We start from the raw sequence: 21,196 nt of genomic DNA on the forward strand, positions 1-21,196 counted from the left end.
TCATTCTTCATTCGCACTACTGGGAAGAACCAATTGGGTTGTAGCATGTCTGTATAGGAACCACTTCCAGTTTCTGATCGGACAATATCTGTCACACACCACACAAGAAAAAAAGGATCTGCTATGAATATGTATTAAGAACAGATTGGATAGGATGTATAGTTTTCTTCAACATTGATGGGGGAGATGGTCAGAGTTAATGGTAACATAAATGGAGCTGTGTTGCTTCTGCTTGTGTTGCTTCTCTACTTTAAATGGCTTAAAAGCTTGATATGGAATAGTGTAACCAAAGAAAACATCAAAAGATCATGTGCTTTTGTGAGATAAAAAAATATATTACATAGTAAACACATACAACTCATGGTTATTAAAAGGCCTTTATTTCCTATTTGTTTTTACAGAACTGGCAACACATAAGATAAATTTGTAATAAGTTATTTGGTTCCCTTTATAACTTCTGAAGGATTCCCAACATATGTCCACATAAGGGTCAAGAGGAGTTTGTGAGCAACGTTTGTGTCCAGTCAAAGGCTAAAGCATGCGATCCACAGTAGGCACAAGTACTGACATGAACACGCGCACCACAACACTAGACACGAAGAAACACAGCTAGGGGACATAACCTGACTGTCCTCCGATGCTTTAAAAGAGGATGAAGAGAAGAAGGTGAAGCTGGTAAAACAAATGAGTCTCGAGAAAACAGCTGCATGATGGAACAGAGGTGGAGAACTGAGTGCTCAAGGGGGGAGGTTGGTACGGCCCTGCATGTTTGGCAGTATACAGTATGTCCATGTTGTTAACATGAAGGCCGGTGCTCCTCATGCTCTGCAAAAGCAGATTCAGGCTCCTATTCACCTCGATGACAGTGACAGAATCAGCTACACAGAAACCAGACAAGGACACAAACAGAAAGCAAATGAGGAGAGAGCATGGAGACACATCTGTGTCGTCGCTTCAAACACAGCTCCACATTCTACACCAGGGATACACAGAATAAAAAATTAACAAAAGTGATTACGCCTATGCACAAAGAGAGCAAGAAGAATTATAGCAACTGACAAGAGAACCAGCATGTTTCAAAGCAGCGCCTTTATCCGAAGCAGGTCTCGACATCACGTTTTGACTGTCAAATGGACTGAATTTTGCAGTTTCCCTTTTTAAATCCCAGTGTTTGTTAAAAAAAAAAAAAAAAAAAAGACAGAAACAAATCACATATGTGTGAACAGTGTTCTAAAACTGTCTTTGCACAGCTGAAGCAGGGCAACCGCAGATGCATTTGTGCATAAGTACATACACTCAGCAATCAGGGAACCAGATCACTAGCCATTTTTAAACCATAAAGCTTTTATTTTTACCGTGTTACTCATACATAAAAAAATAACAATATGCATGCAGACTTGTACTGAGAGTAGTATAATCTAACTCTGTGATTTTAAGCAATGTTTTGGACATTTTATTACTCCACATACACAAGAACACAATCACAGCTCACCAGTCTCAGTCCACCATATCATCTGAGGATCTTGTGTATGTGGTGATTCAGGTTTTAAAAGGAAACAAAAACTTTTGTGACTGCATCATAAATGTACCTTTGCAAAAACTTATATATATATATATATATATATATATATATATATATATATATATATATATATATATATATATATATATATATATTATATATATATATATATTTGGTGCTTTCCTATTGTAGTTCTCCTGTTATATTGGCTGTCCAGAGTTAAACTGTGGAGATCAATGTTGGCAGGCGTAATCAGATGGTGGCAGTATTTCTAAAACACACTGAAATCTGCTCTCAGTGCATCATTTGGTCACAGTCATTGGCATTGATGGAACAGTGATTGTTACTGTATTGCGTTAAGAGAATGTGGAGCATCGATTTTATGCAACACATTTAAGATTGATGTGGCAGGTCAATTTGGGAAACATCAGCGACTCGCATCAAACAAAAAATAAAAAAAAGCTTCAACATTTTGGAAAATATGGGCTTTTTTGCTTTCTTGCCAAAAGTTAAAGGAGAGTTGAAGCCACTTTCTCACATAAACTAGATGAAATGCTAAATATTTGGAACTTTGTTGGTGTTGGTCACCAAACCTTTACTTCGAATAGGGATCAGCAACATCCAATCCAAAGAGCAACATTTGTCTCTCTCTCTAAAGTGAAATTTGCCTTCAGCTGTAAAATTTTGTTAACCTGTTAAAATATAACATTTTCTAAAGTTTCCTGTGTAAAATGTATCATTATCATAAATATAAACAATCCAAAACAATTATTTCTCACTTAGATCTTAAAATAAGGAATAATTCTATATAATTCTAAATAAATTAATACATGTTTAATGCAGATATGACATAAAAACATAACTGCTTAAAAATTTATACTTTTTTTATCAATTTTCTTTAGTTATTGTGAAAGGGACAAAACCCTTGAAAGTTCCAGATTAAGTTTCAGTTAAAGTGTCAAACATTTTTACTTTCCTCTCTACCATTCCTCTTTTTTACTTTCTCTGAAAAAGTATGAGGTAAGACTATTGTTTTAAATCTATTTGGCTTTACTGCAAAAGACTGAACATAATTTGTGTCCTTCACTGTTAAAACTCCTGAAATAAACATGTTTAATGTATCAGGTAAAAAAAATAAATAAAAATAAAGGTTTATTGCTGATTGTTTTGTGGATATGGTTTTACACACCAAAAGTCATTTTATGAATCTGTTAGCTTTTCTGAATGACCAACATCAGGATGCACAGATGTGTGAGGTTGTCATATATAACTCAGGGCAAGAAAGCAATTTGTAGTATTGTAGATACAAGTCTGAAAAATAGACATATGCATAGTTCTGTGGGAGGGATTCAGCCTTAATTCTTAGGGTTTTTTTCTTGTTTTTGTTTATTTTTCAATTCATTCATTCTTGGTGAGCAGTTGTTTAAAAATAGAACAAAAACAGTTGGTAATAGCATCTAAAATAATGCAAAAGTTCATTATTATTATTATTATTATTATTATTTGATTGGATGAGATCTTTTCTCAAACTGGGAGAACAGAAACTAGCAGCTTGACCCAGTTTGCATCACACATTGCACTCAGCCCTAAAATGAAACACTCTCACATATATAGTTTTATCCTTATTACTCAGAATTCAATATCATAATAAGTTGTAAATATTATTTATTTATGCTATCCAAATATGACTAAACACAACCTTGTAAAATCACCAATGTAATGATGATGGCAGCCGCTGAAAAAAAAAAAACAACAACCAAAAAACCAAAACAAAACAAACAAAAAAAACACTTGCTCTCCTAAATTGGCAGCTGTTCTCCACACTCACACAGACAGTAGAATGGTTTTCTCCCTCTGGTTGAAGAAATATTTTAGAAAAGGAATGCGAGAAGGAACATTATTCATGGAAAAATGAAGACGTCAGATTTTTGTTCCCTCATAAATAAACTCTAGCTGTTCAGCAGAGCTCTAAAGAGTTAGTGCTTGAGTTTTATGGCTTTTAGTTGTTTTCATCTTATTAATTTATTTTGTTTACAAGTACACCCATTGTATAGTAACCAAGTAAAAGAGACACAATCTGCAACATGTATCAGGTCAGTCAAACAGAAAGAGGAAAAATAATCTTCTAATTAAAAATGATAGCAACAGTAATAAAGGGGGGAAAAAAGAGGACTCCAAGTCATTTGTGTTCAGTGGAAAAAGGCTTATTCACAGTTTGGCCCTGGAAATGCAGCCTAAGGTAGGATATGGTCTGTATGACTTTAGTCTTGATTAGTGCTGGCATAAATCACTCCTAGAATCAATTTAATACATTGTTTTTTCCAAATGAGCGAGAGAGTAAGAAACAGTCCTGCAGACTTGGAGATCCCCTGGTTGAAATAAAATATAGCAATTTTCTAATTAAAAAATAAAAAATAGAAACTGTAGCATAATTAACAATCACTAATATTTTTAAAAGGTACAATAATTAAATAAATGCCAAATAAATGGTGCCAATCAAAAAAACTCTGAGCACAAGGAATTTACATAGCAAGCATGCGGCTACATTTTTCTTTCTACATGAACTCACACACAGCACTGGACGACACTCTTGCTTAAGAATTTTCAGGCGTGGAAAGATTCCTATTTGTAATAGTACTCTAATATTTGCATGACATTCTCTCCAATGACCCTCATGGAAAATAAATACACACTTTGCTCTATTTAGAAAATATACAGTGCATTTTTTTTTCGGTTTGCTGTGTTATTAAAGTGGCAAATGACACCCATTTAACGTACACAAGTTATTTTTGCTTCGTCTCTAAAACATGCTCTTATGTACATTATTTCTTATAAACATGCAGTATCAACGTGTATGAACTATGTATATAGGCAAAACTACACACCAATGAGTTGCTTGATTGCTTCCATGTTGCCTTTTTCTTTAGTGTTGCTTTAAAAACAAAGAATTGTGCAAGATAACAAATGGAAATTTGTCATATATATATATATATATATATATATATATATATATATATATATATATATATATATATATATATATATATATATATATATACTTTAAAAGAAAAAAAGAACATAAATTTCACCCCAAAGAAATGCAATAAAGTGTTTGTTCCTGTATTTGCTATAGAGAAAGCTGGAAGTTTTCTTGTGAAAAAGTATAGAGGGCTCCAAATGCTCACAAAACCTAATTAACATTTAATTGACTTTATTCACGGGTGATGAGCTTTAATAGTGTGTTGTCAGTTACAAGTCGAGGTTTTCGCTCAAAAATTTCTCTCAGAATCTAAACGTACAAATATAAAGAGCCAAATGATCTCAGTGAAATTTGTAACTGTTAACAATTGTAAATATGTTTCTTCATCAATAAGATTACAAATGATGCTCTTCTCCTTTTTGTTACGGTGAATATTTTTGTTGTTTTTGTAGAAACACATTTTTAAATTGAAAGAGGAAATAGCTTCGTGATAGGTGAATTGGACAGGAATATGCAGAGAGCATTGGTTGAAGTGTCGTTTCTTGTGTCATTTAAGTGTCATTATTTGAACAATATCAGTCAAAAATGTGGTCAGAAGTGCGCAATAGCAGCTTTTTAAAACATTTATAGTTCGAATATAAAGTTAATTATTTGATAACATATCAATTATTCAGTCTAAATAAAGTTGCCCACCTGAGCAGACTAACTGGAACCACATTTTGAGAAATGTTATCATTATGTGTGAAAGGGTCGAAATTAGTCAAAAAAATCAGTTACAGTTACCTGGAACCGACTTTGTCTCTCTATACTGCATTGTTTCATTCCGGGAAGAGACCACAAAGCAGCACTGAACTCAATGTGTTTCTTTTCCCTTCCATTCACAAGACAAGACTTGTCTCTGTGTGGCACAGAAACGATCAATTTTATCACACTATATCTCTCAGGAAAAGAAAAACACACACCTAAGAACAGTGTCAGGAACCACATAACAGAACAATACTTGCTAGTGCAATTCATAATCGACAGTTTGGTAAGCTGTGCATAAAATACACAAGGATCAGTGCGATTTCTTCCAGACTTTTTGCAATCAAGTGAAATAATCGTAATTCAAACAATTCAAAACACACACACACACATATAGGCTGAGGCCAAAGTAAGCAGAAGCAAAAGCAACAAAATGAATCTCCCTAAATTGTTAAAGCTCTGACTTCTGAGCATATGTACACAAAACATTAGCAATTAAAGTGCTTAAGGAATAAAAGTGTTTGAAGGTAAACTCAATTATTAAGTAGAAAAAAAAGTAGAACAAAAAAAAGGAAAGGAAGAGAACAACACCTCTAACTGGAAGGCGTCCCTGGTAGTTGAAAATTGCTTATTTTGTTACTTGGAAGGCTTGTCTCCTTTATGACTGTAAGACGGTTATAGGGATTCCTTTGAAGTAAAAACCCTTGTGTCAAGTTCATGACTAATGGCAGTAACACTGAACAAGTGATATACAGAATCGGATGTCGGGAGGGGAACGTCGAGGGCTGTAGGCAGTTATTGACACCTTGTAAATATAATGTCAGCTGTGGTTGGGATCAGTCTCTCTTTTTGTAGCCACTGGTATTTCCAAACTTTTTTGTAGTACGGATGACAGACGTTGTTTTTTTTTTTTTTTCTTCAACACAATTTAAAATACACAAGCACACTTTTTTTTTTTGCAATTTATCTGTCATACTCTCCATATAACTCAATAAATTGTGGTTTAACTAACTTCAGTCATAAGCCTAAGGTCAGCAGAATTCTTACAATTTTAGTGTCACATTTTCTTTTCTCGTCACGCTGTATAACTGCTAACAATAAGAACCCGTTTAGAAAAAAAAGGCATGGAGTTTTCCTCTCAGTTCTCCTGAGACGATGGGCGGAAGGGTAACTAATCCAAAAAGGCAGTGTTTGTGGGTAACTGGGCCTAATCCCTACTTTGCTACCCAACTCTAGGAATGTACTTCCAACTAACAGAATCATCTAGGATGATAACTGGCAGGTGTGGGATATGGTGCACAAAACACCTACGGAATGGACCTGCTTGTGTTGTCTCTCTATCATATGGCAGTATAAAGCATTTTATTGTTAAGCACTATTCTAAGCAAACTTTGTCACTAAAGGGAAAAAGGGTGAGAAGTAGAATATGAATGAATGTACGTGTCATCCCTCTAAATCACCAGATTCCCAAATTACACTCCTGTTATAGTCTACTCTGTAAGCTTAATAATGGAACCACAACTCCGATATAAAAATAGATCTAAAACAAAAATGACTGAGTAGCTGTCCATCCTGCAACTTGTCTTCTTTTTTTTAGTGACATGACTTAATATAATATGATTTTTTTAAACTACATTTCCCATCATATCAAATAGTTTCTATGGATCTTTTACAATGATGGCTGTGGGACAGAAATGTGCTGGAGGGAGCAGATTCGGGTGTTCTTCTGGAATATACATTGATATGTGGGACTTGAGTGAAACAACTGGATATGCAAAGGTAGGAAAGTATGGGGGCGGGTGGAGGTTTTTTTTTTTTTTTTTTAATTATTTTACTTCTTGGCAGTCAGCGCTGCTAGGGAGGCATCCACCTCTTCCTCTGGCTGCAGCGGATGCCACTGGGCAATCGGGCGGCGGGGGTTGGCCAGCATGTCGGACCAGTGTTTCAGCCCAGCCCCCGTGGCCTTGCTTCCCACCCAAATCTTCCCGATGGCATCGTTCTTGCCGATCTTGTCATAATCTAGCACTGTGATGACGGCTTGGATTTTCTGGGGAAACAGATGGAGAGCATTACAATCTGGTTCAGAGTATAGTGAAGGTTATAGGATCAACAGGACTGGAAATATTGTGGTGGTTTCATTTTCTGTACTGTTGAAGGAAAAAAATGATGCACTGTTATCCCAGAGTTTTGTGTTTAGCAGTTTCTCTTGTCATAACTTTTATGGCATCACCAAAAACAGCATTGTGAAGACAAAGGAGCACACCACACATCTAAAGTTATGGAGAAACTGTTAAGTTATGAAACAATATCTATATATTTCAACTCTGAAATAGCCTCCTTGAACAACATTTTTTCCTTCAGACTGGAACGTTTTTCTATAATATTAAGTGAAGTACTGAGAAGAACTAAAAAAATAAATAAAACATGCTCTATGTTCATACCTGCATTTGCTCAAGAGGAATCTCAAAGCTGAAAGACTCATTGTAGTAAGGATTCAAAGTATTCTTCTTTACTGTCGTCTTCTTTTTCTTCAGCCTCTTTCCATTTTGCAGCAGGTTAATTTTCACGTAGGGATCTGACAAACAAATACAGAACTGAATCACGACATGAGGTCAAGCAACCTCTGTGCTCATGCAAATCTGGGTTGCAGTATCCTATTATGCCAACAGATGGAGCCACTTCTAATGCAAGAGAGTGAAGAATAGGTGAGCACTGCAGCGACAGCACGTGAGCAGAGAGGCACAAAATTGATGGCTGGGCTTGAAGTCACGTTCTTTAGCATTCTGCAGTCTCAGAGCAAGGGGAAGGCCTTTTTAATCTGTACTGTGGCGTGATATGGGGTAAAGTGTGAAGAAAATTGAACATCTATTGCACAGCTGTGTTTATATAAACTAGCCCACCTGATAGTCCTCCCACATCCATTTTCTTTAGGTTCTTAGCCTCCAAGATGCAGATGGTGAGTTTGCCAGCAGTCGGGACATAACGTAAAGAGATGCAAATATCACCAAGCTTCTCTGGCTGTGAGGAGGAGCAAAGAAAGGAGAATGTTGAGGGAGATAAAGTGATACATTAGAAAAAGAGCTTCACTTACAACATATAAAGACCTTAAGTATTTTTTTTTCTTTCAAAGACATGCAGTTTGGTTTTGCTTCTTTTGCCTGAAATTGCTGTGAATAAAATTTTCCATTTTAAGATGTTTCTGGGGGAGCAGTTTCTTGGATTAAACTGGTTTCCTCATATTTTCATAGAGGGCAGCACCACAGTGACAGCTCCGCGTAACAAGCTGCACAGTTACTCAGTGAGCAGTGTAGCATAACAGACATTTTGCCTCAATTACAGAAGAAAATTTGTGTTGTTTTTTTAAAGTCTAAACAGTAAATCACAGTTTAAGAACTATGAAAAAAATGGCAAGTAATATTTCTAGGAAATCCCATCTACTTCATAGAACCTCATCAGAAGTTTACAGACATTCAAAATTAGCATGATAGTCATAAATCTTAAGTTATGCATTTTGAGCTGTTATTTTTGAATTGTGTTCACATTTTTTCTAATGAAAACCAACTCAAAACCAGACATACAAGTTCAAATATTGGTCTAATATCACACTCAGGTTTTGTTAAATTGACCCAAACTGTGAGTTCAAATAGCCATAAATTAATCAAAAATGTTTAAGAACAACTAAAGCTCCATTAAGACTTCATCATGTCATAGACTGGAACAAGAGTGTCAAGGTCTGACAGGGAAGTGAGCATGAAATTAGAGGCTGTCACCCAATAAAACATGTCTTGTCCTTTGAAAACACCTTCAAGAAATATGTTGCAGCTTCCTATTTGGTCAAACCAAATAAGAAGAGCTTAGAAACAGATTTAGCCACAATAACAAGAATACTTTTTGAGTCAAAATGAGGTTATAACAGTGAGGTAACCATGTAAGCTTCATGTTGCTCCCAGTGATGCTGGTACACAGCTCAAAATAGGGGGGAAATAATAAAAGGGAACAATCCCCAAATAGTTTAACTTCTTCACAAATTAACACCTGGAAGATTTAAACTTGGGCATAGTTGCACGTTCCCACAGGTCAATGACTCGCAGTACATTCCTAAATGGATAAAGCAGACTAACACGGGAATCTGGACTGAACCTGACCTAAACCCCACTAAAGATTAATGGAATATGCTTAAATGTCTGCCGGGAAGGCAGCCAATTTAAATTCTATTTGCTATTTCTGATAAGAAGAGTGCTTAAATATTTGCAGTGGTCCATAATTATACCAGAAACTTACTGATGTCTGAATAGAAGGAGAAGTTTGATGGTAACTGGGTAAGGGAAATTTCACTAATGTTGATGTTATACAGTATTAGTCTATAAGTATATGTCTTATGTAAAATCTACAATAAATTTGAACTTGTGCAACTCATTGTGTACTGTGTAATAATTCCACCCTGAAAATAAAAATCAGAATGTCCTGGAAAAGATATTCTGAAATTGCAATGTTTTTGTCACTTATTTCAGAAAGTGGAGCTCATATGTTATTTAGATTTAATGCATGATTTGCTTGACAGTCTTCTCAAGGTTACAGTTGCTGGTGTTACACAACAAATATGTAACATTTTTACAATAGTCTCATTTTGTGAGCAGTACTTGTGTATTCAAAATTGGGAGTAAAAAAATTACAGTAAGTTTATTGCTAGAGTACAGACAGAGCAGACCTTACCTCTTCTTGATCAGCACTGTCGAGATCTCTCCACTCTTCAATTGGTTTTGCAAGGTCCAGCGTGTTCATGGGTATCTTAATCTCTCCAATGATGTCGTGTTTAGAGAAGCGGTCAAAGTCATAGACGGCCATCACCAGAGTCTTCCCTCCCATTTCAGTGAATGGTATCTGAAAATGACCAGCGAGTCTAACTCTAGTCACTGAAATAGCGGCGGACATCTGTCAGAACGGTGTCCCCCCACCCTACGTTTCATGGGATGCAATTTTAAAAAGATCACTTCCTCCTCTAACACTCTTATTAAGTCTGGCTCACGTTCACTCAGCAAAACTTTATCAATTACCCAAAATTTTGTATATTTTTTTTCTGTTCACTATCTACAATTTTTGTTATGTCAATTAGATGAAAGCATCAACTCAATGTAGTTCATTTCTACGTACATAAATGTAGCTTTTTTGGTACTTCACAGTAAATTACACATGACATCTGACCTTTTGACTGGTTAAATTTATTTAGCTTGATACAAGATACCTCAGTAGGACTGTCTGACTTTGACAAGCTACTAAAACAGTTGAATTGTTTTGCATGGAGCTGTCAGCAGACAGGGTGCACTAGAGGTGGGCCTCTCCTTTAATATGATTCCCCTTCAGACTCTCCTTTGTAAGACACATTCAATATGTCTGCTTCTTATTATCACTGTGGGGGAAAGTCAAAGTGTAGGAGAAGAAAGAATCCAAATATCTTGCTCCAGGACAAGGAAGAAAGGGAAGTTAACTTTATCTACTTTTAACTAGACATGTTTAGCAATCACATAAGCAGAGGTGCATGATTCATGAGCAGGAAATGAGTGATGATGAATGACGGGCAGCCACCAGTCGCTTTAAGCTTACCTTAAAAATGAATGTCTCATTGAAGACTGGGTTGAGTGTTTTCTTATGTACTTTTGTGTCAAACTTTTTCTTCTTATCAGGCAGGACAAAGACTCTGACGTAGGGGTCTGAAGTGCCTCCACTGTCCATAGAGATGAGATCAGCTGCTTGTAGAATTCCTATTGTTAGCTGAGGAGTGTGACATATTGCCATTAAAACAGTACAAACAATGTGTCTTTTTTTATCAAACAAAAGTGAAATAAGTAGTGTCTTGCACTTTAGCTTTTCAGTATTTTATTATACAAACACAAAACTCTTTGGAATTTTGTCAGAGACCAACACAAAGTTGTGCATTACTGTGAAATGTCAGGAAAACTGACTTTCTTTTCTAAATTTTTCACAGAAACAACATTTGTAAGTATGGCGTGCATTTTTTTCTTCCATCCATCTGTTCATCTGTCCATCAGTTAGGAATTAGTTTTGACTCCTCACTATGCCTTGATATAAATAAATCCAGAGTAACTCTACCTGTAGGTTTTGGGTTGTCCTTCTGAAAGATAGTCTCAAGTCATACATCAGATTTTTATTTGTGAAAATATTATTAAAAATCTATTATGTCCTTCAACTTCACAATATTGCAATAAAGTTTTATGTTGATGTGTCACATGAAAAGCAAAAATTAATACAACTATGTAGTTGCAATAAAACAGAATGTAGAAAGGTTCAAAGGTTATTAGGGCTTTTGCAATGTAGTGTGGGTAATGCCAAAAAAAATCTATAGTATTGTTTGCCTTGTTTTCCTGGAAATCATAATCAATGGAGTACTGCAGCTTCCCAAGCTTTTCCTTCTCCTTCACTTCTTCCTCTTTCTCATCTCCAGTTAGGCCTGGCTCAACATCATCTTCTTCATCATCATCATCCTGAGGTTTCTGCAATGATAGAAGTTGGACAGGCAACAAAGAGGAGTGTGAGAGGACAGCAGTGAAAGGGTGGCTGAGCAGAACACTAAATCTTACATGTCAGCACAGCAGTCAGGTTAGTCACAGCACCTACCTTCGACTTACCCCAGTGTTACAAATGCAAACTGTTCATCAATGACCACCGTTGCAACCTGACTTGATTTCATTATTTCCTGGGTGACACCATTTGCTGTTTTTGGTTTTTCATATGTGTTTGGAGAATGTTAAATATAAAACAGGAACTTTTCCTTATCTACATAATGTTGACATAAGACTACTGATTACAACCCAAGGCTGATGAACACAACATAGAAGGGGAGGACCAATGGTGAAAGACCTAATACAGCAATTTAGTCCTTTACAACAGTTTGAGACTCTTATAAAACATTGATCATGATGCATCAAACTTACTTAACATTCTATAGTAGCAGTGAGTGCTAATGCTGGTCTGGATATACTGAAACCCATACTGTAACACAATCATACACTGTGTTGATATATGCTGATAAATATGTTATAAGTCATTTAATAAGCTAAATACATATAATCAGGCACCCAACAAGCACAAACTAGCATCCAAACAGAGTCAAGCTAAAGGTGGGATTTTTACTTTATATCTCCAAACTGATAAAAAGTTATTTCCTTCTGTATCCACTTTTTTATGAGATCAAATCAGGTGTATTAAACTTTTGTTAATTATGTATTTTGTACTGATTTCATTTTGGGTTATCTCTGGTCTATAGACAGAAAACTAATCATATCCTTTCACACATGTGCATTGTTTCCACTGGGCAGTACGGCATGGCTCAGTGCGGCTCAATATCCTATTTTGTGGTCCAGCGCATTCAGAAAAGTATTTCCACCACCAGTTGGATTCTTATTGGGGAGGTGGGGCTAAACCCAAATTACATCATACTAGGGTAACAACAAACGTGATGCACTAGCATGTTTCAAGCTTGTCCTCACAAGCAGTTATGTTTTTCTGTCTTTCAATCAGTGGACTGTGTTGTGTGACGGCAGTAGCTTCACCTTTCCTGTACCAAATTGTATAGAATAGGAACTATTCTGTACAACTGGGCCCAAGACTGGTTTTATGGGGTACAATGGAAAGAGACAAAATAATGTATCGAACCACACAAACCTGTGCTCTACCACTCCATCGAAATGGGACTAATGATTAGAATTTTGACACATTTTACTTTCTGTTTTTTTTTAAACATTTTCCAATCCATGAGCTTAACACGCAGATGTTGAACTCATGAATAAATACCAAGCTGTGAATTGAGCATACTGTTTCACTAATCACAACTGAGTAAACTTAAATGTTAATTTATCATGGGCTTATAAAAAAAAACTTATTTTGGAGAATTATCTTTTTTTTATTAAACTTGTAAAATCAAGTGGTTTTAGTGAGTATTCAAAATATTTACTTATCCCTGTTTTTATGGACATGTTTTTATATGTAGGTTTTGTTCTGAAATAAAGGTGTTTGGTTTTCAGTTTAATTGTACAGTACACAACTATGCCAAATTTATGAGGAAATAGCTTTGAAATGGTTTATCAGACTTTAACTTGTATATATCAAACATCTTTTTAACAGACTATGCCATATGTTACAATTTTGAGAGTTGCTGAATATAATACATTGCAAAACAAAGAGCAAGGTGTAACAGCGAGTGGGCGATCATTTGAATGCAATGAAAAGACACAAAGAGCGACTGAGGATATAACCTTTCATCTTTTAGTTGGAAAACAAATGAATGCTTCATCCCCAGAGCCTCAAACACACTATGATGTTATACACAAAATGATCTCTGGCCTAATTGGTTTTTACAAGAATAAATTGCAAAGACCTGTAAAACTGTGCTTTTCCTTTTTTATATCAACAGTGTCAAATAACAATGTGATTTTTAAAGTAACATAAAGCTTGCTTGCATCTTTAATTTTGTCTTGTCAGACTCTAGAGGTAAAAAGGTTCACTTCATGAGGATTATGTAAGCACAATAACTTTTGACAACAATAGAAACAAATTGAACCAGCAGGCTTTTGTCAAATTAAGAGTTCTGATTGGCGTGTATTGAGTAGCTTTGCTACAATAATGTTCTCATAATAATCTCAATCATTCAGGTGGGAAAATCTCACTATATTTTAAAGAAATAAATTTATGTAGCATACATGATGCAATGTTTTTATGGCAAATTGGTGTATGACTATTTTTGACAAAGTCTTCATGAGACTAGAGACTCCACTACTCACTGATTAGCCAGAAGAACATGACACACAGTCACAAATACACAATGAACACATTCAATGCAGAACTTATCACAAGTCAAGTCAAGTCAAGTCAAGTTTATTTATAGAGCATATTTCAGCAAAAGGGCAGTTCAAAGTGCTTTACACCATAAAAACACAGTACAGCAACCAATTATGAAACAAGCAAGAAAAGTTACATTTTCCACACGCAACCATCAAAATCATGAAAAAAATACAAAAAATTTATTTGTATATAAATTTATAAAAATATATTGATCAATGATCCCTAGATGACTCTAACCTGGTGGGTTTTAGTCATAATTTAAAGGCACTCAGTGTTTTGGCAGTTTTGCAGTTTCTGGAAGTTTGTTCCAGATCAGAGGAACATAAAAACATAACGGTACTTGTCCATGTCTGCTTCTGATTCGGGGAATTCAGAGCAGACCAAACGACCTGAGTGGACTGGAAGATTGATACAACAACAACAGGTTTATGTTGTTGTTGTTGTATTTAGGTGCTAATCCATTCAATGAATGATAAATTAACAAAAGGATTTAAAAATCTTTTCTCTGCGCTACAGGGAGCCAGTAGAAGGACTGTTGCAGTAATTAATGTGACTGTAGTTAAACGCATGGGTGAGTTTCTTTAGATCATGGTGAGACATTAGTCCTAATAACTGAAGATGTGTGCCGATTCTTGATCGTTCCTCTTTAGGTCCAAAGTTGGTAACTTCAGCTCTGTTTCTTTCAGCTGGAGAAAATCAGCTGAACACACGGGACACCTACATTTTACTGACATGCAGACTCTCAAGCATGCTTGACACTCTCTCACACACACGCACATTCTCACTCTGCGTCCGTTTATGTTGTATTCTGTGGCTATGTTGTGCGAATGGCTTTCATTCAAGCATGCCAGGCCACACAATGCAGGATTCAACTTTATTTCTGAAGATAAGTGTAGATGTTTTCTATAAATCTGAGAGGCAATAAGCATTGAAAAAAAAAAGTCACAAATTTTTGTAAGGTCCAAAAATTTATCCACGTATATGTCCTAAATATAATGTACAAATCCATGAAGGTATCATGCTATATGCATAAGTTTAGTTTCTCGTCATACTTCCTGTAGGAGCTCAGAGATGCAGATACTGTACCTGGATGAATGCCTTTTGCTGAGTAACATCAGAGTAACACAGTTTTAGGGTTAGTAAATAAATTATCCATGGAAACAGGCAGTTGATTTTGGACTGAGATGTTTCAGGCCTCTATTTATTGCTTATCTAGGCATCCATTCAGGGTCACCATATCTCTTCAGTGAGACCCAAGGGCTTTAGGGAAGAGGGGGCATCAATGACTTTCACCTAGTATGTCAGCAGCATGGGTCATCCAGGAAAGTTACTCTCAAGTCAAGTTGTGGCCATTCAATGGTAACCTACTGCAAGGGCATATGCTGGTCTTTGTCAAGAGATGCAGTCTATTCATCTGTTGTAAAACAAGGAGCTTACTTGTACAACCAGGTAATGGAATAAATTTTATACCTGAGTCAAAATACAGAGGAATAAATAGTTGGTGAGACACCAGTTGTGATTGTGCTCAGCAATTGACTCCTGTCATAGCAGAAGCTTGCTTTGAGCTTTTAGGTTAATAAAGTTCCAGCTGACATTTGACAAATACCCAGCTTAACCCTTGCACATGCATGTTAGTGATCTCTAGTGAGTTGCTCAGTGCGCTCAACATTCAAAGGCTTAACCATAGGATGAGTTTCATGTTCACTTCAAACCATATATATATTCTTTTCCACTTATTTTTGCAAAAAAGCAAAACAAAACTGCAATCTCTGGATTGTCAAGACATGGCAGTTGGTGCAGCATAACAGTTTAGTGGATTCTGCAAAGCAGTTTAATAGATCCCATCGAGTCCTCAAGCACCTGCAGCACCAAAACTTGCAAAAAACTAGGGAAGCCAATGCAATCATTGTCATCATCACTGCAATCCAACCCCTCCAAGCCCAGCCCAGCCCAACCCTTCCACCCCCCTCCAGCACCGCCGCCGCCCTGCCCTGGTCTGTGCTTACACAGAGCAGCCAGAGAGGGGTGCCGTGTGCTGTCAGACCTACCGTAGACAGAGAAGTCCACCACAGTCAAGATACACGGAGCACACATAAGACACAAAGCAGGAAGGAGGAGAGCAGAGACAAAGGAAGAGATTGAACTCACAGCAGACACCAAAGAAGGGTAATCACAGCAAATGCAGTAAGCTGCTCTGCAGGGAGTGAGGAAAATGACAGATGGAAAAGCCTCCTTAAGGGCGCAGTTGCCTGCTTTTTTGTTTTATAATACTTGTATTTTTACCATGTTGAATTCATATCAGCACACAATTGAATTTTTATGTCCTAAAGCAACTTTTATTGCAAGCTAGTAATTTTTGATAACGACTCATAATTGGATGTAAGAGAAGTAGTCATCACAGAGGTTGTGCAACCAAGGACCCTGTCATTTTTTACTCAAACCCCAAAGCCCACATGAATGAAAGAGCAACGATAACATTTAAGACAAATACATTGAATAACAGAGAAAGAAAGAGAAAATGAAACAAATAATTATGATTGACAAACAGTGCAATCAAAATCTGTGAAAAAATTTTGACCAGGTTAGAAAGACATCAACTCAGTATACAACTTTGTTCATTTCTAATCAGTAATCTAAATAACTTTAAGAAGAAAAATAATATCTTTGTGCTACGAAAGTACACTAAAGTGGATGACTCATCTTTTTTTTAAACTTTATTCCACCACAGTATCTCACATTAAACCCAACAGACATTAGCTAATAGGGTCACGAATGGGTCAGTTATTTGTGGAGTAACAATATAGATTTTCTCAGCTGTGACGCAACCTGTCAGTGAAACATACCTCTCCTTTTAAGTTCTTCATTCCCATGTCACCCTTCCCTTTCTTGCCCTTCTTGTTCTTCTTCTTCTTGCAACAGCATTTCTTGATGATGCAGAAGCAACACGTTAGAATCAGTAAAGCAGCGACCACGGCAATGGCAATGATGGCCCAGGATGGCACTGAGGAAAACACACAGACCAGTTCAAAGACGGAACAGCCCCATTCAGAAACAAAATGAGAAGCACATAATCTGAAGTCCGACCAAGTGATCATTTAGGCTGCTTCATGTCATGCCCCAGGCAACATAGATTTAGTAAGAGGTGGAAGGTTAGCAATTAGATTGGATGAAAATTAGATTTCCCTGCCATTAGGAAGAGCAGCCAGTGATCAATATCAAATAAAGACATTATAGGACTGATGATGCCTGCAGCAAAAGAGAAAATCTAATTCCAAAATAATTCTTGAGAGCCACGTCAATAAGAGTTTTGGGTTTTGCCTGGCACTCACGTGGGATCTTGTCGATTTCATTCAGGAACTTGTTTTTGATCTCATCAAAGGCATCGTTCTTGTTGACTGGCTCCGTGGCGTTTCCAGCGGAGACTAATCCCACGGGGGCTGGAGTAACAGTCGAGTCACTGGCCCCCGTTGGTTTTGCTGCGACCATAGGCGTTGTTTCTTGCTTGAACAAGTTAAACTTCATCACTAAGGCTGCTCAGTCCCTGAAAAACAGCATGAAAAGACACAACCAACAGCATTAAACTTTCAAAGACTTGAAGTTTGGTGACAGAGGTACAGTTCTATTAAATAAATTAGAATATGCATTATGGTGAGACTTGTTTGTAAGTATTAAATATCCTTTTATTTTTCAAATCAAGTCCATGTTTTGGAATTAATTTTTTGCCATTAGTCTGATGTACTATTTGATTCTTTTAAGAAATATATTTAGATGAGCCATGTATAATTAAATATATAATTTTTTTGTGTGTGTTTACCAGTTTAATTGAGGTAAACGTAAGTTAAACTGCATGGAGAGTCAACCTATTTTTACAATGTCGTTTTATTAAAACCTATAACAACTTTAGCTTAAAGTGAAATGAGGAGCACATCTGTGATGCAATGCATTATGTAATTTAACTGACAAGATGGGTCATGAGGATTGGTCATATCTACACAAGAAAGTTCTTTTATTTTAAAGATCAAACTTTAATAGATGTTACTGCTTCTGCTGTAGAAGCAGTAGTTTTAACAAAGCTGTTTGGCCAAGCAAGAAATAGGGTAAGTATCTGCACAAACCTAAACGACAGTTGTAACTGGGCACTTTGTGGTTCCAGATATCTCCAGATATATGAAGTGCAGTTGAAAGCAGCCTACCTTCAGAGTGCTGAGTGAACGATTGCAAAGACAGCAAAGACAAATGACAGGCATAGCACAGAATGATTAGGGCTCCTGATTTTATTTTTTAACGTGTTGGTTTGCGAAAAAGATGAATCGCCCATTTCTCAAGTGCCAATTTTCTGCTGCCAGACATGCCGTTTCTATTTATTGCTGCATATCAATTATTCAAACTGAGGCTAACAGCAGGAAGGATAAGCTTATATTGTTCAGGGCAATGAACTGGGTTACACATCTTCAAAAACGTGAGATGGAGGAAAAACTTTTTTTCTGCTCATAAAACTAGTTGGTATGGGGTTCACTACAGAGATATTATAAAACTTTGTGTTTGCAAAGAAAATTACTCAAAACAATCTATCATATTCAGAATGAGATTATTTTAAAACACATAAATCTCTACCTTTGTGCCTTAATTATATTTCATGATTTGCTATGACAGTGTTCAAAGGTCACAAAAGAAGAAATGTCTATTTTATTGTGTTTGTCCCCCCCATCAGATTAAAATGTATCAATTTAATTAAAAGCTGTGGGTCTGTCCTCTACATCCTCCAAAGAGGACAAAAAGAACATAGACCAAAACCATTTTATGATCACCATCAGTCCTGTTTTAACATCAGCACTTACTTCCAGAGGAAGAGAAGCTATTTAAGCCAGTCAGATTTTGAAAAGCGGCTCCTAAATTAATCTTTTAACCAAGGTTAAAACTGTCCTGTGAACTAAGGCTGCTGAAACGTGTGCAACAAGATTCAGATTACATAAACATTTCATCTCTAAAGACTATCCTGGTTTGTATGGTCTTCTACACATCCGCTTATGTCATATCATATTTTATACAAGCCAAGGATGCTGAAGTGTAAGCTAAGGTAGGCCATGTCATCAACCCAGAACACCTTTAAATCACATTCAGACCTCTATTTATACAATCAAGTAGGCATCTTTTCACTTTTCAATTGGCTTGGAGCAGAAAATTTCTTTGAAAAATCTTATTTAAAGATTAAGATGTAGCTGTCATTGCTTGGACTCAGAATGGGGTTGTATTAGACAAAATAAAAAGACAAGATTGCATTATTTACAGTAAAGAACAAGTTAACTGGCTTAAACTTTTATCTAAAGTTTTCCTGGCTTCTTCTGGGGCATAAAGGAAAGTGTTTCACAGGCTAAAATTATAATATCTAATATCAGTTTAGAGTTTGGGACACAAAGAAAAGAGAAAAATAATTAAAAGTGTCAAATTATACGGCCAAGCCGTTTCTTAGTCTCAAATGCCACAGTTGAATGGGTGCTGGTTTTCTCCATACCAATTTATTTTCTGATCTTGTGATCCTGTACCTCCATTCCTCTCGGCTGGAGGAAAAGGTAGCTTCCAGCTTCAGCAGTAATTTTGTTGACCCAGAAAAGTCGGCCAGTGTGCAAGGCTTTGAGTTCTGGTTAAAAACATTGCATGCTGTTGGTGGCTAGATTCAGGTTGCCAACATCATTGGATGGGAGGTTGGCTAATATAAAAGGTCTGTGAAGGATATTTTAAGGGTCTTGTAGGAGAGGAGTTGATGAGATTTACATTGTGCTTCGCCTTAGAGGAAAGGGATCTTTTGGTTTCACAGGGGCCGGGTAACAGCACGAAGAAAATCTTTGGTCTCTTGATGATAGACATAGTCAAAATTGTTTTCTGTATAAAGATTTTGGAAAGCATCATAAATTCAATCCTTCTCTTTTAAGTGTACTCTTTCAGGTGGGACTTTTTTTTTTTGAGAAACGTCACATCTCTTGTATTGTTTCTTGTAAAATCGCTTTTCAAGTGTGTTTACCACATCCCGCTTGCTCGAAGATAAAACTGCTTAATCACCATCCAACTGTGAGCAGTGGATTTTGTGATAAGGGCCAGCTCATGCTTGAGGCTCTTTTAGAATGTGCAGCCAAGCAATTTTATTTTAACTAATTATAATGAGTCAGACTCTGACAATGAGAGGCCCACGCTAAGAAACTGAGATCAAGATTTCCGTACGTCTCCGTGGCCAAAGTATTATCTGAAATCTATACGAGGTAATCTGCATACTTAATTTCAACTATCATTCACCTGGAAAGGCATTTGTTAAGCAGCATATGAGTGATATCACACCACTAATACTAGCCATAATGTAGCACTGATACATACTTCTGCTTTGATTGCTTGGTCACTCTTCTGATAGAGCACAATGAAGGAAGGGGTGATGCTCAAATGAATTTCGATTGTGGACAATTTGTTATTATCCTGATGATTAATTCCTCAGTTAAGTCAGTGACAAAGCAATGCAAAATGTGAGCTTTGTCAGACTAATATAAAGGGCTTTTTTTGTTTGTTCTTTTGTTTGTTTTTGTTGAAGCCATTAAAAACCTTACATAAGAGTAATTCTCTTAAAATATAGAAACTGTTGTATTTCTGCATGGTGATAAACTGCTGTGTTTCTGGGAATTTAGTTTGGTTGATGCAACATGAAAGGTTTGGGTTATGAGTTAGAATAGTGTTAAAAATAAATATATGTGATCATCTGTAATTAATTTGATTTATGGTAAAGAAATCATGCATTTGAGTGATATATAAAATCTTTTTCAGGTTCTATAAATCCATAGGAGGATTGATAAAAAGAGAAACTGATTGAAAATGGTTGTGTGTGAATTAAATAGTTTCACATAGCATCTAAATCTGCTACAATAAAAACATGTGATTATGGATCAGTGTACCAAACTTTCCACTGACAGGAAAACCCAAGTGGCACGTAAGTCAGTTTGTTAAGAGAGTGTGTATATGGGGGCAGTGGGTGTTTATCAGGAGCTTATTAACATCCAAGTCAGCTCCAAGTCAAAATAACCTAAGGATGGAGAGCTAAAGCCATGCAGCTGTTT

The 21,196-nt window shown here is 36.4% G+C and overlaps 1 protein-coding gene across 4 annotated transcripts in view; it reads right to left on the bottom strand.

Moving 5' to 3' along the window:
• Positions 1–4,610: 4,610 nt before the first annotated feature.
• The window catches only part of LOC129370296 (synaptotagmin-2-like), a 63,532-nt gene continuing 46,946 nt past the window's right edge, over positions 4,611–21,196 (bottom strand). For 3 of the 4 annotated variants that reach the window (XM_055046182.1, XM_055046184.1, XM_055046183.1), the window contains 8 exons: positions 17,432–17,643; positions 16,946–17,103; positions 11,618–11,755; positions 10,848–11,015; positions 9,960–10,127; positions 8,147–8,264; positions 7,688–7,821; positions 4,611–7,293 (listed from right to left, as the gene is read on the bottom strand). In XM_055046182.1, coding sequence (XP_054902157.1) covers positions 7,078–7,293; positions 7,688–7,821; positions 8,147–8,264; positions 9,960–10,127; positions 10,848–11,015; positions 11,618–11,755; positions 16,946–17,103; positions 17,432–17,624 — 1,293 coding nt within the window. In that variant the 5' untranslated portion in view covers positions 17,625–17,643 and the 3' untranslated portion in view covers positions 4,611–7,077. The remainder of the gene's footprint in view (positions 7,294–7,687; positions 7,822–8,146; positions 8,265–9,959; positions 10,128–10,847; positions 11,016–11,617; positions 11,756–16,945; positions 17,104–17,431; positions 17,644–21,196) is intronic. The other variant, XM_055046185.1, reaches the window with a different exon arrangement.

The sequence above is a fragment of the Poeciliopsis prolifica genome, unplaced genomic scaffold, assembly GCF_027474105.1.
Source record: "Poeciliopsis prolifica strain line A6 unplaced genomic scaffold, Auburn_PproV2 SCAFFOLD023, whole genome shotgun sequence".
Lineage (NCBI taxonomy): Eukaryota > Metazoa > Chordata > Actinopteri > Cyprinodontiformes > Poeciliidae > Poeciliopsis > Poeciliopsis prolifica.